Source organism: Mercenaria mercenaria, chromosome 10 (genome assembly GCF_021730395.1).
Source record: "Mercenaria mercenaria strain notata chromosome 10, MADL_Memer_1, whole genome shotgun sequence".
In the NCBI taxonomy this organism is placed as follows: Eukaryota; Metazoa; Mollusca; class Bivalvia; order Venerida; family Veneridae; genus Mercenaria; species Mercenaria mercenaria.
In genome coordinates this window covers 76,541,166-76,559,855 of record NC_069370.1, presented here as the reverse complement: position 1 = coordinate 76,559,855, position 18,690 = coordinate 76,541,166, and the positions used below count along the sequence as shown (strand labels likewise).

The following is an 18,690-nucleotide window of genomic DNA, read 5'->3' as shown; positions in this document are numbered from 1 at the left end:
TTAAAAAATACGAAAGTGACCAGATAAACATGGGTATAGATTATTTTTTAAATTCATTAGATTGAAAGATCAATAAAAAGTTTTGATAAAATGTCTTCAAATGCTTTGATAAACTGGATAAAAATCGATATAAAAAGGTCAAAAGTGACCTAAAATAGGGACGCGGTGTATAAGAAATATCTTGCAAATACCCTTGTGCTGATTTGTATGTTATACCTATACCTGAAGCATGATGACGGCAATAATTCAAATAATTCAATCTGGGCTCCTATTGTCTTGAAACGTACTAAATTACGTATACAAGTACTCTTTCAAAGTCACCCGTTACCAATACAAATATTGGAGTCGTGATTAAATACAAAAGAATTGAATGATACATATCAGTATATTGTTTCACGAATAGAACTGGTTAAAAAGATTTAATAAATTTGTTTTTCAAAAAGACAATGTCAAAGCGACCAGTTTCCTTCTTGGAATTTGTACATGTTCGATATCTAATAATGGTCAACGGATCAACAAAATGAATATTCCACGCTTTTTAACACTGAAAATAGTAGAATAACCAAGCCTTACTTTAAATGAAAGTTTTTTTCTTTCTGTTTTTTAATTAACTATATGGCTCTTACATTCAAATCTAAACTGAAATCAAATGCCGTGAGTTCGATCCTCGGGCGGGGCGTATGTTCTCCGTGACTATTTGATAAACGAAATTGTGTATGAAATCAATAGTCCTCCACCTCTGATTCATGTGGAGAAGTTGTCAGTTACTTGCAAAGAACAGGTTTGTACTGGTACAGAATCCAGGAACACTGGTTAGGTTAGCTGCCCGCCGTTACATGACTGAAATACTGTTGAAAACGGCGTTAAACCCAAAACAAACAAACAAACAAATAAACTGAAATCAAAGTTATTGGCGTAAGTTCAGTGAGATTCTGTATTTATTAAACCTTCAAATATCGCCTAAAAGAACCCACCAAATAAAGAACGTCGTGACGCAAAGACAAAAAAGATATATCAAATTACGGAAAAAACTTCAAAAACTGATCATTTGTTCACAAATATTCCTATCTATCTTACAATCATCGATTTAATTATGACTCTGGGATAGACCGACTATTGAAGACAATGGTTGATATCTTTGATTACCTATATCATATACATACGCAATACATCAGCCAAATTTGAACACACGCTATATTTTTTATTAATAGCAAACATTGGATTTAATATTTTTCAAGAAAGAAAACGGTAGGCTTTTATTTTTGTACGTTCTCAAATTATTAAAATTTGTCCGTCTTTATTTAGTAGAAAACTCACGCAACATATTATAGAGACCGTACCATAGCTCTTCGCATACTTTGATTTTTCAAACTAAAGTGATTTTTACAAGTGCACCGGTTACGATAACAAGAGCTGTCCGTAAGACAGCCAAGCTCGACTATTCGAAATATTGTCCCAGAAGCAGGAAAATATTACCCAAAAAGGTTAAATATCAAAAGAGTTTTAAGTTCAAAAGGGGGAATAATTTGACCAAAATGCATATCAGTTATGGGACTTGCTGCTATCAACTAGTTTTATAACCCCGAAGGCACATGTGAAGTTTCAATTCAATATCTGTATTAGTTTTGGAGATAGAAACTTGCATGTAAAACTTTAACCAGAATTTTCTAAGTCTAAAAGGGGGCATAATTTGCTCAAAATACATGTCAGAGTTATGGGTCTTGACCCAGTGAGGTTGGTAATTGATCTAGAAAAAGAAAAAATAAGTTTCAAATCTATATGCCTTTTAGTAATAGCTGTATGTACTTGCACGCAAAACTTTAACTAGAATTTGCAAAGTCCAAAAGGGGACATAATTTGGCCAAAATGAAGGTCAGAGTTATGGGTCTTGCTGCTATCAACTAGTTTTATAACCCCGAAGGCACATGTGAAGTTTCAAATCAATATCTGCATTAGTTTGGAGATAATAACTTGCATGTAAAACTTTAACCAAAATTTTCTAAGTCTAAAAGGGGGCATAATTTGCTCAAAAAACATGTCAGAGTTATGGGACTTGACCCAGTGAGGTTGGTAATTGATCTAGAAAAAGAAAAAATAAGTTTCAAATCTATATGCCTTTTAGAAAAAGCTGTATGTACTTGCACGCAAAACTTTAACCAGAATTTTCTAAGTCCAAAAGGGGGCATAATTTGGCCAAAATGAAGGTCAGAGTTACGGGACTTGCTGCTATCAACTAGATTTATAACCCCGAAGACACATGTGAAGTTTCAAATCAATATCTGCATTAGTTTTGGAGATAGTAACTTGCATGTAAAACTTTAACCAAAATTTTCTAAGTCTAAAAGGGGGCATAATTTGCTCAAAATACATGTCAGAGTTATGGGCCTTGACCCAGTGAGGTTGGTAATTGATCTAGAAAAAGAAAAAATAAGTTTCAAATCTATATGCCTTTTAGAAATAGCTGTATGTACTTGCACGCAAAACTTTAACTAGAATTTTCTAAGTCCAAAAGGGGACATAATTTGGCCAAAATGAAAGTCAGAGTTATGGGACTTGCTGCTATCAACTAGTTTTATAACCCCGAAGACACATGTGAAGTTTCAAATCAATATTGCATTAGTTTTGGAGATAGTAACTTGCATGTAAAACTTTAACCAAAATTTTCTAAGTCCAAAAGGGGGCATAATTTGCTCAAAATACATGTCAGAGTTATGGGACTTGACCCAGAGAGGTTGGTAATTGACCTAGAAAAAGAAAAAATAAGTTTCAAAGCTATATGCCTTTAATTGATGGCTGTATGTACTTGCATGCAAAAACTTAACCAAGGTGTGACGCCGACGCCGACGCCGACGCCGACGCCGACGCCGACGCCAGGGTGAGTAGAATAGCTAGACTATTCTTCGAATAGTCGAGCTAAAAATGTAAACAACGGACTCTGTCTATGAAACTTTGAAATGAATGAATGACAGTCGATCTCAGTCATAATACTGATTGACAGTGACTGCTAATGACTCCATGTGTTGCAGAAAGGTATTTAGTTTGTAACTGTAATTTCCCGTCAATGGAAATCCTCTCAAAACTGGTAAAATAATTACTTATATTTGGACAAATCTCATCGTCTTTGCCGTTCGGCAGCTGCAAAAAGGGCAAATATAAAAGATTCAGTGTAAGTAATATTTCACTGGTACTGCCAGTTAGTAAGTTCATACTCTGAACAACACGTCAGAGAAATTTGGGCAGATTTGACCAATTATGACGTTGGCAGCATTAGATTATACTTTTTCTTTACACAAAAATTGCCGTTAGGTAACAAAGTGAATACGCCGATAATCCGGAGTTTACCGATTATTGTTCCAGTTCACGCAATGTAATCCAGCAATTAAACTGCATAGCTATTAGCTACTGCTGTTATAGGGAAGTGGTAGAGTGTCTGCCTAAAGCATAGTTTTGCTGTTAATAGACTGCTCCAGATGTTCTAAATATTTAGCACACAGTATCATGGATCAGTATTTAGCAATCTAGATCAAAGTTGAATGTTAAATCAAATGCACCCAATTAGAAAATATTGACTATATTATGTCCCTTTGATGTTTATGCTCTCCGTGTTCAAAAAGAGTTACATTTCCTTGATCACAAAATTTTCGTTATCATGAAAATATTAAATGCTCATAACTCCGCACTTCTGGTTAAAATATTGTCTATATTTCTGTTTTTGAGAAAAATATGGACATTTCTCTTCATTTCAAAGCTTTTTAACTTCAAACCTATGATTTGAAAAATTTAGGTACTATCTCTACATATTATAAGATTCTTTCACTGGTTATAGGTGCAGATGGGAATTTCCGGCCTCGAGGGTAACTGTTTAGGCGGTAACGAGGTTCCTACCATATTCCCATCTGCACCTACAACCAGTGATAGAATCTTTTTCTTGCATACCGATATCAAGATATAATGATAAAAATAAAATCAGTCGAACGGCTTTCTTTTTAGAACTATTTCTTGTAGCAGCGTATTTAAACAAAGCGCGGGAAATCAACGTCCGTAAACAGGAAAGTCGTCATGACGTTTCAAAGACAAATAACAATGTTTAGCTCCGGTTTTGTTTTATCAGTTCCAGCGTAACGTTATGAATTTTTGATAAAATAACGTGTTTTGAATCGAGAAATATACTATCAAGAACAAAGAGGAACTGTCAAGGTATTGGATTTTTATTCCGTTTTTCGAAATAAAATATAAATAACTACATAAATCTTCTACATATATGTAGTTCGTAATACGTCATTTAAAGCACGAGAGTCATCTTACACCCCGGGGTGTAAGATGGATTTTTCCAGCACCGGTAAAAATACCGGAAATCCCCGTCTGGTATGCAAGAAACGTCGATACCGAACGAAGCCGAAATTAGATTAGGCAAAAAGGCGACCTATGAGGTTTTCGTCCGGAGATTCTGATCTTTGACGTAATCAAAGAAAAAAAAAACCCTTGAAAGCAATTCTTTAAAAATACACAAAAAAAAGAAACAAAAGAAAAAAGACGGGATCGGTTCGGCATCCGTTTCTATTCGGTATATATACTAAAGGGCATTTTTGTTATTATAATTTTAAAGTTTATTTTGTATTGCATGCTTCGTTCATTCAAATGAAACGCATCTTTAAATATTTTTTTTTGTTTTTGTCATATTTTTTGTCTTGTAGCAATAAAATTTTCGATGTATTAATTCCCTAGTCTTTTATTCGTTTAGACTTCGAAAAATTATTTCTTAAAAAATAGTGTATCCAAAAATAGTTGTAGCTGAATAAAATCATTGTTTTAGAGTATAGATGTGAAGGAATAATATTAGGTAGATTCAGAATTTGTAATTTTTCTATACTTCAGATAATTTGCAGAATTGTTTGTAGTTGCAATATAGATCTATTTCATACTTTTCAGTGGTCTGAAATTTAACAGTGCAATATATTTGTAGCTTTGACTGTTTCAAACAGTTAAATTTGAATTTTCTACTTAACAACATTGGAACAAAAAAGAATAGAGATACAGATTATAAAAGTACATACAAAAATAATTAAGCATTGAAATGATGCAAACAGAATACATATATATTTACTTGGGTCATTTACTAGTCTTACAATGATTAAGAGTGAAAAGCTGAATATACTAAGATTTGTTGACAAAGACGCTAGATGTTTATTTTCTTATTACTTTCAGAAATTACCATGTTTTTACACTCAAAAAAGATATGAAATTAATCTTTTTAAAAGGTTATTTGCTAAATAGATAAAGATTTCAGCAGTGTGTAAATAACGTCATAAACACACTAAAATGGCTGCCTCCATAATTCGCCATTTTTTAAAAATTCTAAACTGCCATATCGTTTTCAACATTGGTCCAGTTTCAAAAAATTCTTTCAGCATTATAAAATACTTGAGGACGGCTTTCATATAAAATAAACTCATTGTCAGGCATTCCTTGCCATTTAACTGTAAAGTCTTGTCAATAAATTTACTAACTATAGCTATATTTGTGATTATTTTATGTTTTTCGGTGGTTTATCGAAATATAACGGTGAATTATATCCTGATAAACTCACTGGCCACTCAGTGAAAATTATCAAATCTGATACCCGGATTAACGTCAAAAAGTTTACCCAGAATGCAAGTTTGAAATTATTGTGTTTGCAATTGCAGGTTGGAACATTCAGGATGGGATTACTGACATTTGCAGGAAGGATAGTGCTTGTTGTTCTCAATATCATCTTTATTGTAAGATTTTATCCCATTTTTATAATCCTTCAATCCAAATAAGGCCCGTTGTGAAATTCAAAGTTTCACATCAAAAGTTTTGAAAACAGAAATTTTTGTCAAAGATGTCTGTTTCACTGTCAAAGTTACTTGACGTTCTTCTTTTTTTGTAAATTAAGCAAATATAAACAAAGACAATTTTTAACCCACCTAGCATTTCTATTTCTATAGTAAGTTTCTATGATAAACATTCTGAGAAAGATAATGCGCAACCGTGCTAGGTCGAGAAGAAGGACTAGACAAGCATTTTGTCTTTGCCGAGATTTCTTCCGATTTGAAGTTTCTGCTCTCTGTTCTCTACCATTTTAAAAAACCTCCTGAACCATTTGTTTTGGCTCTTTTTAACAGGAGTTTTTGTATTGTGATATCATCAGTTCTTATACATAGTCAATGAAAACATAAAGCAAAACAGGATTGAGGCCTACTTCATCAAACTTTAATAAAGTTTTTGATAATAGTTTTTCTTGATCAAAATCTCTTCCACAGGTTTACACTGGAAGTGACTACGGGCCTTTGATATCACGTGGACTCATTTTAACACCTAAAGTTCTATAAGGCTTTTATGTTAGAAGCCAATAAAGCAACTGCTCATTTAGATTAAATGCACAATTAAATGATTAGAAAATCATTGCTTTCAATATTACACATGAACTTATAAAGGTAAAGCAATAAAGGGAGGTAATCATGAATTATGGATTCATTAATATTTTCCAGTACGTTAGTTAATATTAAATTTTTTATCAAAAATTTGAGAAAACAGTTATCGAAAATAGGATTTGAAAAGGAAAAGATATAAGTCATGGCCATAATAAAAATGTGGCAGCCACATTGTAGACAAAGGCGTTATGAGCCTTTAATATCACCTCTCCCTTTTAAAATGTATCAGATTTTGTCAACCTTTATATTACCTTTAGTATCACCTTTATTGTAAGACTGTATACTGTTTTTAATCATCAATATAACTTTTATTTTAAGATTATATCCGAACTTTAGATTTTTTAACCTTCAAAATACTAGTATTATGTTTGCTTTTTTCTAACAAAGGAGGCTAAAGAAACCATCTTTTTGAATTTCTGGTTATAATTGCTTACAAGAGACCTACTAGTTTAAATGATATTCTGGTTCATTCTTCTTTTTACAAGACCAAGTAGATATGGTCAAATTTCTAAATGTAATAGAGCTCGCTGCTCACATTATTCAACTATAAATGAATCTAAAATTTTTACATCTTCTGCAACTACAGAATTAGAAAGAGTCTTTCATGTAGTTCCAAAAATGTAATTTATGTTATCACATGTAAAAGGTGTAATTTTCAATATGTTGGACAGTCCAACCAGATGTGCTCTAAACGCATGAATAGTTATCGTTTTGATATAAACCATTATCCCGAATCTTTAACTAATGTTTCTGAACATTTTAATTCCAACCTTCACACGATGACTTTTTATTCATGCCCATAGAACACATAAATGGTGATTGGAAACGTCTACGGAGGCATGAGTTAGACACAGTTTACCCAAATGGAATGAACTCAAAATATTTGTACTAATAATTAATTTAAGATTTTTAATCTTTATGTTTTAAATTTCTTACATTTTTTCTGTATAATCAGTCAATTCTTGCATAAAAACTACTTTTTTCACTAGATCCGCCCATGTATTAACGGGAGAAAAATCGTGTGCAAACAAGGCGATTCACGTGCTGTTAATACATGATTTTTATTTTTGAAATGCTTTGCCAGGGATATATGTATGTATTTTTGCGCACACTGATATTTGACATCTGCGTCTTGTTTCTTCCTTAACAACCTCTTCTTGTAGCATTATAGATACAATGTAATCCACATTATGTTTAGCTGTATCTGTTTCCAATCCCAAACGTACTGCCCCCATCAATGTACGCACTAGCTTCTCTTAGAGTTCACTCCCTTTACAAATCTGTTCAGTTATTGTAAATAACTGTGAATAAATAAGTATCGCGTGTAACTTATGCTATTGTTCGTTTTTAGGTATTATATTTATGATTTTGTTAAGTATCAGTCGGTATGTTTTTATCTAATTTCTCGAAGAATTTGTATAAACAGCTTGGAAACTTGACACTACATTCCTACTCATCCGTACTCCAACTGCGTGTCCGTACTCAATATAACTCGAATGCAAAGTTATTATTCTTGAAATTGTGATCGAGTCCACCAAATTGTGAAATGATATGAACAATTATTGGTAATTTTATGTTTGTAATAATGAGAGATAAAAAATCGCTTAAAAACCTTCAGGATGTGCTTTTGATAGTGTTGTTTATTTCCGGGCCCTGGATACGGATATTTAAAACATGTTTGCCGTTTCCAAGAACAACAGGAATGGTAAATAAAAAATGTACCGGAATCGTCGAGTCATCACATATGAAAACAATACATAAATCGTCGTGAAATATTTTTTTATGCAAGAATAGGGACAATACACGTTTGTTTTGTGTATAAACGTCTGCTGAAGCCCTTGGGATATGTTTGTGACCTCGACCTTCGGTCTCGGTCAAAAACAATCCCGCGGGCTTCTGCAGACGTTAATACACAAAAAAACGTGTATTATCCCTACATTCTATAGACTACTTTTGATATATAAAATACAGTAATAATCATTATAAATGTTCAAGTTTTTTCCAGACTTTTAATGTTATTTGCTATCTGCATTTTCTCTGAAAATAATGTATCTTCATAGATCCTTTACATTGTGCATTTCTGTATTATATGTATAATGTTTTTGAATGTTAAATTACGCCAAGCTGTTGCATACATTTTGACGTCGTTGTTATGACGTCATGTTCTACATGACGTCATCAACGATATTGGTTGTAAACATTATACCCCTGATGAAGGCACTGAAAGCCGAAACTAGTTGGAAATAAAATAAAAACCAGTTTGAAGTTGTTCTTCCATTTTCATTTGTATTATAGGTTATAATTATAAACATATATACTAGAGGGTTTTCACTTTAATGTATTAATTTTGGAATCTTACAGTCTTTTTTTTTTCAGTATACTTTATCATCCGTTACGTACGTTTTCATGTGTTTAGGACAATAAGGTTGTTAAGGTCCATATTTTTATCAAATAGAGTTACACCACACACAGTTATAACGAATTTCAATTTTTCTGGAACACTTTAAAAATGTCATTTTTTTTGTTTTGTATACTAGGGTTATGTATGTATAGTAGGTAAATATGGATATCAGAAACGTAAAATATAAAAAGAAAAGGTGTGTAGGCTATTTATCAATAGCCAGCCCTTAAAAAAAGAAAGTGCTGAAAATCTTATTTGAAAACAATTTTTTTTTTCGAAAAAATAGAGCATTCATATGAAAGAAATAAAAATCGCCGTTTTTCTGTTATAGGTTTTATCTTTTTTTTTTCGAGGAAAAATATCTTACGTTTGGGCCATGTTATAAACGTTATCAAAGAAAGTTACGGGCTGCGCTTGGAAACCACTGAGGCCAATATGGATGGTGCATTCCTATAGTAATCATGTTTAACTTACTTTAATGTCATTTAGTTGTAGTAAATCTTTCGATTTTAATCTCAGTCTTTTGCAAATCCGTGTCAATCTAAAACCAGTTTTCTTTTAGTGTAGTACCTCTGCCTGATCTATATTACTTCCGTTAAGCAGATGGCAGATTATAAACCAAATATTTTTAGAGGTAGGATGGGAGAGGGTGTAGTTTTTCTTTGCTTTCTACAACTCTTACTTTATTTTGTCTACCATTTGCTAAAAGCGATTGGTTTAAGTTCTTATCTTCGAAAACACGTTGTCCGCCATACTGCAGGTGTACTTGTATATCTATACATGTTAATTAAGGAAATTATTGAAATATTTGAGTGATGTTATCAATAAAGTGATAAATGAAAGCTGTTATATATAAATACTTTTTGTCAGGCATTATTTTCATTAAATTAATATGAACCACACAGACAAATGCAGACACACATACATACATACATATACACATATCTGTATGTTTCTAAGTAATCTGGTTACACACATACGCACACCAGTATGTTTTAAGTCAACTGGTAACACATACACACAGACACACACTGAAGCACTCACAACATACAAGCACACACTTGCTTATACATATAAATCTGTACTTGTTTAGTAATCTGGTTACTTTTAATGTATGTATCGTTATTTCTACTATTTTATACGGGTATGTCTCTTATAATTCTAAAATTGAATGGCCATTTACATGTGTTTTTAATGCTGTGATGTTTATTTATTTGTATATATTTGATGTTTGTAAATGGAAGAGACTGAAATGAAATAAATGAAATAAATAAATAAAATGTATTTTTTTTTAATATATGAAGTGTGATAATTTTGTTTTGGTTAATTGGTCTCTATTGCAAGAAACATCTCCTTTTGTTTAACAATGTTAAATGTATGATATTTAGCCTCATTGATATTACATGTCGATATTTTATTTGCCTCATTATTATCATGTGTATCATGAAATGAGAGAAATAAAGAATTGAATTGAATATACGTGCACGTACTAGTATACTTTTGCATTCAATGTAAAATTTCGGTTGAAATATAACATGATCGTTATTTTCATTATTGCAGCTGGTTTCGCTTGCGCTGATTATCGGTGGATTTATTTTGAGATTTGCACATGAATGGATCCGACCAACGATTAAGACCGTCCTGGATTCAATTTCTAGTGCCGCCGACAAGATCTATAGCAGTAAGTATATGTAGTTTTATTGCAGACAAAGGTATACTTTGTATCCTTGTGGCATTCTACGACATCATTCTTCTCCCGGGCAAACATGTTTTACAAAGTGTTTCACATAATGGTTCAGTTGTTTTGTTTTTGATAAGTGTAACTGTATGATGGTGTTTTTTTCCTTACACTGCGTTCATCTCCAGAAAAAGATTTAACATGCAAACTATTCCCTTCATCAATCATATAACCACTGTCATGGACTATATATGGCTTTGAACCAAAGACAAAATGTTAAAGCCTCTTAATTCAAATCCTTCCTGAAGACAAATACAATTGCAATTTCCAGTTATCAATAAATTAATTATAAATTTTTGAAATATTTAGTGAGAAAAAATACTGTACATTACAGACCAATTTTGGAGAAAAAAAACCCAGCAAAATATCATATATAAGCAAAAATGAGTTATAAAGTAACATTAAATTTGAAAGTAGCACTATACATCATTTTCATCGTGTTTAAATGCTGTTTTCGTTGCAGCCAATATAGACACTGATAAATTTGAACTCGGCAGTGTTGTGAGCGATATTGCCACAGTGATGATAGTTCTAGGACTGGTTCTCCTAGGACTCTCATTTGTTGGTTGTTGCGGAGCATGTTGTAACTTTTCTACAATTATGCTGGTGGTAAGTTCTTGTTTTATATTCATGCAATCGTTTGCCTGTCTTTAAATGATGTTGATTTCAGTCTTGCAAGGTTTGTAGTATTTCATGTAAAGACATTTTTTTTCTTGACTTGTGGAGTGTGCCAAGTGTTTATACTAAAATACTCATCTACACAATATGATCATCATGCACTCCAGTATTATCTTAAATCCCAAAATAAAAGAAAAGAAACCAGGATGCATTTTTATGCTATCATTTAATTCGTTTTCTCACGCAGTGCTCTCTTAAGTGTAAGTCATACTTTCCTATGCGTCTAAACATAAATCATTCCGTTTTTCATTCAGATTACGTTGGATAAAATAATTAACATGCATGATTTAATAATTTTTCAAGATATAACGTTTTTCAATATCCGTTATAATAGCAATTGTCAAATTCCAGAAATATTGATGAATTAAAACGCATTCAATTTTAATATTCTTTATGTTCATCTTTCAGTATGCAATAATCCTTATCGTGATACTACTGGCCCAGGTCATAGTGATCATTATAGCTTTTGCTTTCCCGAACGAGGTATGTTATATTTCAAATTACGCCGTAAAACATATTCACATTATAATAACATTGTTTTACACGAAACGTAAAAGAGCAACTCCTTATACCTCTAGTATGTCTCGCTTATTATTGTCATGTATACGCCGTCACTTTCTATATGCTTATTGCCAGATAAAGAAGAGAATAAGACCAGTGATGAAGGATTCCCTGGACGAGTATCAAGGTTTGAAAGGATCGACAGTCAACTCTCTAGCCTGGAATTGGGCAATGCAAGAGGTAAGGTATCGTTTAGAACTAAAAGGCGTAAGAGGCTTAAATTTTTAGCCGGAGTAGCAAAGACACATATTTTAAACGGTATAATGCAAGAAGGTTTATTATTCCATTAAAACCTCTCAAATAGAATTAAAACGATAACTCATACACAATTGAAGAAACAAAAAAACCCCCATCAAATTAGTTTTGAATGAATGTCCTTGGTTACATAAATCATTGTAATGGTAAATTTGTGATGCACTGAACTTTTGAAAGAATGTTCTTGGTTGCATGAATCATAATCTTAGAAATAATTTAAACAGAAGATAATCCGGTGTTCCGTAATACTACACTCAGTTCCAAAAGAAAGTGTGCACTTAGTTTTCTGTTATTTTTTCTCGGTTATTTTCATGAAAACTTATAATGTTTGGTACCAAAATTTAAATCAGTTCGTAAACAAATTGGTGTGCATTTTAGATTTTGAGTTATACCTGAGAGTTAGTGTATGAAAAAATGAAACAAAAACGTCGGGGAATTTTTTGAAATATTTAAACTTAAAAAGTGCACACTTTCTTTTGGAACTGAGTAAAGTTAGTTTTCATTAATAATCAACTTGAAGGAAGCCGTAAAGCCTTTGGAAAGCTGCAAAATTAAACAAATAAATTTTAATTTTATATTGCGATGGTAAATAATCTATATTGTCTTCAGAAACAATACATACATTTATGATCCATGTAACAAATAATTATAAAGTAACAAATAATTATAAAGTGCAGTTTTCTAATATTATCGCTGCACTAAACATACATATGCTACCGCTATTTATATTGTTTGAAATGTTTTTCTTTACTGTGATGCTTTGCTGTTCATCGTATGTATGAGCCTAATAAAAAGTAGAAAGGTGAAAAAAAAAAGCATTTGCGTGGCTGTTGTGAAGATAATTGACATTTTTAGATCACATGGAAGCATAGAATGCAACCAATCAAACAGTTAATGAACTCGGTTTGTTTGAGAAATGTTTCTTTTTCAAATATTTACATTGCAGTACAGTAATGTTGGTATGTAAGTTTAGGAATGAGACTAGGCCTATATTCCAAAACAATAAATGAGCCGCGCCATGAGAAAACCAACATAGTGGCTTTGCGACCAGCATGGATCCTGACCAGCCTAAGCATCCGTGCAGTCTGGTCAGGATCCATGCTGTTCGCTAACAGTTTCTCTAATTGCAATAGTCTTTGAAAGCGAACAGCATGGATCCTGACAAGACTGCGCGGATGCGCAGGCTGGTCACAAAGCCACTATGTTGGTTTTCTCATGGCGAGGCTCAAATGCTGTTTCGAGAAGAACGTTAATGATTCTCGTACTGGATGAAGCATGCAATATTAATTAAATTAAAATAAATAAGTATCGTTAATGAGAGGTCTTTTATGGCTATGCAAATTCTACGGTTTTACAAATAAACTTCTGAACGCAACTGAAAATGTTAAAGCTACAAATTGCGAGTAAGCTACGCAGGCGTTCGAACGCGTTGGAACTATATTCCACGTTTATGCTGGAGATAGTGTTTACGTACTTGAGCGTAGACAACATATAAACCATATTCTGTGACTATCTCCTTCTGTATTTCCTGAATTCACCGAACCAGGTATAAGTATTGTGCAACTACGTTTGTCTTATTTATTTTCTAATAATAACTGAAAAAGTTCAACGTGACTTTTATAATATGCAATTCTGACGGCAGTTCCAATGTTGTGGACCAGACATGTACACTGATTTTAATGGCAAAGGAAGCTGGAAATCGGCTGCTGGAGATGGTGTGGATGTTATTACTCCGACTGCCTGCTGCAAAACACTCCCGAGCGACACCGCAGGTGTTGCAAACTGTGCAGGAGATAACACCAAACAGATTGCCAACATTACCTCTATGAGCAACTATGACAAGGTTTGTAATATATGTTCTCTTTGCCTGTTTGTTAAATTTAGACCCTACAGGTTATATGTTGTTTGAAAGATTGTAATTACTCCTCAACTATAAGTGTTCCTCTGACGGGCCAGAGATGTTGAGTTAGATAGAAAAAACCATGTTCAGCAGTATATCGTACCAATTATCTGTTTTTAGCACAATGTTTTAGACAAAAACGTTTAAACTTTATAGCCTTTTTGTAAGGCCAATGGAGTATTGCTACAAATGTAATGATTAAAGAAATACCACAATTTTGTGACAGGGTTCCAGAGGATACTGTAAACATATAGATAATACTTTAAGGTGCAGGGGGCTACAGCAAGCTGTAAGTCTGGTTATGACTTATGATGTTTGATACGTTTTATTACATTGAGTTACCTGTATCGTTTTGTAGTTATAAGGTCTATGGACAGTTTTTCATTTTATTTATTATTTTAAAGGAAAAGCTTTTGGTGCGCGTTTGTTGGATGTAAATGTGTAGTAAGAATATTTACATTCGCCCCATTATTTTCCATTGCAAATTATGACGTTCATTTCGCATGAACAGCAAAATGAAAGGTGCGCATAGAGATAACGGGCCGCTGTTTTGACGGCGTCCGCGTATAGTCAGGGCCACCGTCCCTTAGATGACGTCGCAGTTCCGTCTGGTGAACAGAATGGCCGGAAGGCTGATTTAATGTTAAATGCAACAAAATTTGTGAACTTTATAATACAATCTTGTTTACAAATGAAAGGACATATAATGTAAATATCAGAAATGATTTTTTTTCGTGTGAAATGAACGACAGAATAGAATCGAATTAAATTTGAATCGCTAGCTCATGGATTTGAAGATCCTATTCTGTATTTTAATTCGCAGGAACACCGACAAAAATAGGGATGGGAACAGTGTATATTGTTGCTCTCTACAGATCGTATCATTACCACAAACGTATACTCGAGCTTTAAAGTCAATACATTGAATACTTTTGAGGTTGTTCCCCAGACACAAAATACCAAGGAAAGATTTCACATTCGACCTCAACCTATGACCTTGATTTCTGATCTATTGACCAAATTCACGCGCTTTGGTATCATTCGCCACCTACCTATATACCAATTATGGAATTAATACCTTGAATTGTTATTAAATTATACCCTGTGCACGAAATATGACGGTCAGATTTGACCTTGTCGTGACCTTGTCCTTTTACCTACCGACCAAGTTCATACGCTTTGTACATCTGCTGACCACAACTTACGTATTTATCAAATTTGAAGCAAATACATTGAATGGTTATGTTCCGGACACAAAATAGGACAGACTGATTTGTCACTTGACCTTAGCTGGTGACCATAACGTTGACACTTATTGCACTGATTAATTAAGTACGGATTATCTTATTCCATCCTACCTACATGCAAAATTCAAAGTCAACTCCATAAATAGTTATTAAATTATGCATTGCGCACAAAATATGACAGATACATTTTAGCCTTGAGCTCAATTTGTGTCCTTAACCTTTGCCTTACTGAACAGAATATGCACGCTGCACACTGTCGCATCATTATTTTCTTACATTCGAAGTCAGTAGATTAAGTGTTATTACGATATGCGCCGTACACGAGATATGACAGACAAGTTTGATCTTCCGGTTCTGTATTTACGATCTTGACCATTGAGCTACTAGCCCGGTACATGCGATCGCACATTATCTCATCGCAGCTTGCCTTTATGCCAAGTTTAATGTCAATATCTTGAATAGTTATTAACTTATACTGCGGACACGAAATATGACGGACAGACAGATAGACAGGCAGACAGAGACAGAAAGACGCAAGCGTCATCACAGTCCGTAATTCCAAAGCGGGCATATAGTAGTAGTAAATATTACAATATCTTGAGAAATTTTGCCATGTTTTGATGAGGCGTTTAAAATCTATTTTTGTATGAAAAACCATTCAAGTGTCCGCAAGTACACGAAGGCATGTAGGTGTTCAGACCTTCAAACGTTTAAAAGTCACCATATGACCTAAATTGTGTAGATGTGACCATCAGGCCATATGCGTCGTCTACACTCCTATTTAACATGCGCAAAACAAGATAGATTTAATTAAGGTAGAGGCTTAATATTATAAATTGCAAACTTACCTTACGCGCATATCAATATCACTTACTTGGAAACAAAAGCCAAAAGCTATAGATAAACTACAAAATAGAAAGGCCAAGCAGCAATTTCCAAAGAAAAAATATGAAAAGTTCATGCAGACTTACTCTGTTTCAGTCGAAGTTTTTGTCCGTTTATAAGAAACATTGGCTATTTATCTAACACTAGATTTCAGTCATGACTAGACGTGTATAAAATGCCTAGTATATCAAAGCATAGGTCGCAACCGAGCACAGTTATAGCAGACTTTGTTTGATTGTTCGTGACAGGTGAGAACAAATAAAATGCAACACCCTTCACGCCCCAAAAAGGTTAATACAAGACCCTGTAAATCTGATCACCATATTAAGGACCGTGATTTAATTTGTTATCAATCTTTTAGAGTTGTATTGACGCTGTTTGGACAAGGGTTGTTGAAGACCAAACGAGCTATTACTACACAGTCGTAGGGTTTTGCTTGCTTGCTCAGGTATGATAAGTTATAACATAAGATGCAATGTAACTAATGACTGTTTGACATTCAAAGCGAATGTAAGGCACACAAAGTAATGATGTAACACACACAAAGTAATAAGTAACGAGTGAATCGATCTAAAGTGTTAGTTAATACTGACTTTCTTTGCAGGCAAACATGAGATAATGCAATTCATTAGAAAGCGGATTAGTAAATAATAAACAATTAAAAATTCCAATTGCACTGTAGTCAAATATGCACATGTTGAAATAATCACATCTAAAGCAATTTTATCAGAATTGGTTGTTATCAATTTCTTTGTTGCCATTATTTTTTGCAGATCGTGTTGATCATTTTCGCCTGCCTTGTGTACAAAGATCGTGGGATCAGTGGTGGCCTTGTGTAAAGTGAAAACTTTGATATGGGAAATCACATTGAATGCTGCTTATTAAAAGTACTAATATGTTGTAAATTATAATCGAGGCTGAGCCTGACAGTTATTCATTGTTCCTGTTTGTCAGTTATTGCTTGTATTATACGAATCTTACATCTTGCTACATTTAAAACAAACAAGTCTTTTCTACGTCAAAGATCTCAATGTTTCACTTAATGGGGTGGCAATTGTATTTCATTCATTGTTACAACATTTTTAAAACCGGTAAAGGTATCCATCAAATATTCTTAATGATCATAGGCACTCTCTGTGATCTAAAAATACAGTAAAATGTAAAAGATATTGCACTAGATATAATCTGTTAAACAATACTAGTGTTCATCCATAATTTGGCTGCTTTTTGCAATTGATTATGTTTTTAAAGGAAATGTCCCTAAAAGTATTTATATTTTGTTGAAACAGTATAAATTCATTTGTAGTATATTATGTGTCGTATGTCCATGTTGCGGAAATGACATTTCTTTTTATGTACGCAATTTGTGGAAATAGGAACTTGTGAAATTCTTTTGAATAACCGTTGGTTTTTAATATATGAACAAAAAGGCTTAAAGCTGTATTTTGTCATTGTAAGTTAAAAAAAACAATACCCCCCACCCAAACAACCCCTGCCCCCGCGCCCCCCCCCCAAACAAACAAAACAACAAACAAGCAAGGGCAAGGATCAAACAGAAATAGCCAAATGCACAGAACTAACCTTACCAAAACCAAAACCCAAAAGCGGCATATAAACGTGTGTGTAAATTGTATGTGTAAATGGAAACTTATTTCGGAGGAAATTGAAAGATTGCTAATTTAACTCTGTTCTGTCTGCTGGAAAGCAGACAATTGTGAATCATTGTGCATTTTCTTAAGAATATGTTACGTGTTATTTGCTTTACCGACCAGGAGAAGCATTGTTTTGAGATAATATGACAAATCATTGTTTAACTGATTTATTATTTTTGACATTATCAATACATCTTTCTTATTGTTATATAATTAGTAAAGGCCTGACATAATGAGAGCTGTTGCATAAAGTAGTGTTTTGTGTAAAATGCTGTCTGCGGTAAGAACAGCGGACATTCGAGGTAAAAATAAGGTCCGAATGTAGGTACATTGTTAGAGATGTCAAGGTAAAATAGTCATCCGTCAATGGACAGACATCGTGTAAACAGAAACTAGAAATACCAAGATTCTGTTCTGTTTAAGACAGCATTTGTTTTTTTCATCATAAGTTGTAAACACAATATCCAAGTGCAAGGTATCCGGCTTTCAAAGAACGCAGCCACTCACAGAGCACTCTGCATGAAAATAGTGGTACATGTAAACACAGACTGGGAACATGCATACATAAACACAACTGAATGCAATAAGGGCATTAAAGAAGTTAAGAGCAGACATGAATATGCGTGAAGAGAAAACGGAGAACACCACCTCTCAGTGTCGTTTATTGCGCGGAACTTTTTACCCTCCGCCCTACCCCTACTTTCACCACCCACCCACCCAGCTGAAAACACAATATCTCATAAAAATGTATAAGCCAAAATCAATGGAACTGTAACCGAATGCACTCATTGAATTTGCAAAAGCCAGAGTAACTACAGAAACGCCATTAAAGGCTCGGCGAAGCAGAACAGGGGGCAACAATCAAATCAGTCCGTGCTGGGGAAATATTTAAGGATACAGGTTCCTTACTTTTACATT

General features: G+C 33.6%; 1 protein-coding gene across 1 annotated transcript; it reads left to right on the top strand.

Moving 5' to 3' along the window:
* Positions 1–1,097: 1,097 nt before the first annotated feature.
* Positions 1,098–17,557, top strand: LOC123561089 (tetraspanin-9-like). The gene is made up of 9 exons (XM_053516541.1): positions 1,098–1,248; positions 5,685–5,759; positions 10,417–10,537; positions 11,058–11,203; positions 11,681–11,755; positions 11,909–12,013; positions 13,731–13,931; positions 16,482–16,568; positions 16,894–17,557. The coding sequence occupies exons 2-9, from the start codon at positions 5,700–5,702 to the stop codon at positions 16,957–16,959; spliced, it is 861 nt and encodes a 286-aa protein (XP_053372516.1). The 5' UTR covers positions 1,098–1,248; positions 5,685–5,699; the 3' UTR covers positions 16,960–17,557.
* Positions 17,558–18,690: the final 1,133 nt, after the last annotated feature.

Bases quoted from the DNA above. Each gene is read 5' to 3' on its own strand.
- LOC123561089 (XM_053516541.1), top strand. From the start codon at position 5,700: ATGGGATTACTGACATTTGCAGGAAGGATAGTGCTTGTTGTTCTCAAT. The intron at 5,760-10,416 runs GTAAGATTTTAT...TCATTATTGCAG, and splicing joins TTCTCAATATCATCTTTATT to CTGGTTTCGCTTGCGCTGAT. The intron at 12,014-13,730 runs GTAAGGTATCGT...TTCTGACGGCAG, and splicing joins GGAATTGGGCAATGCAAGAG to TTCCAATGTTGTGGACCAGA.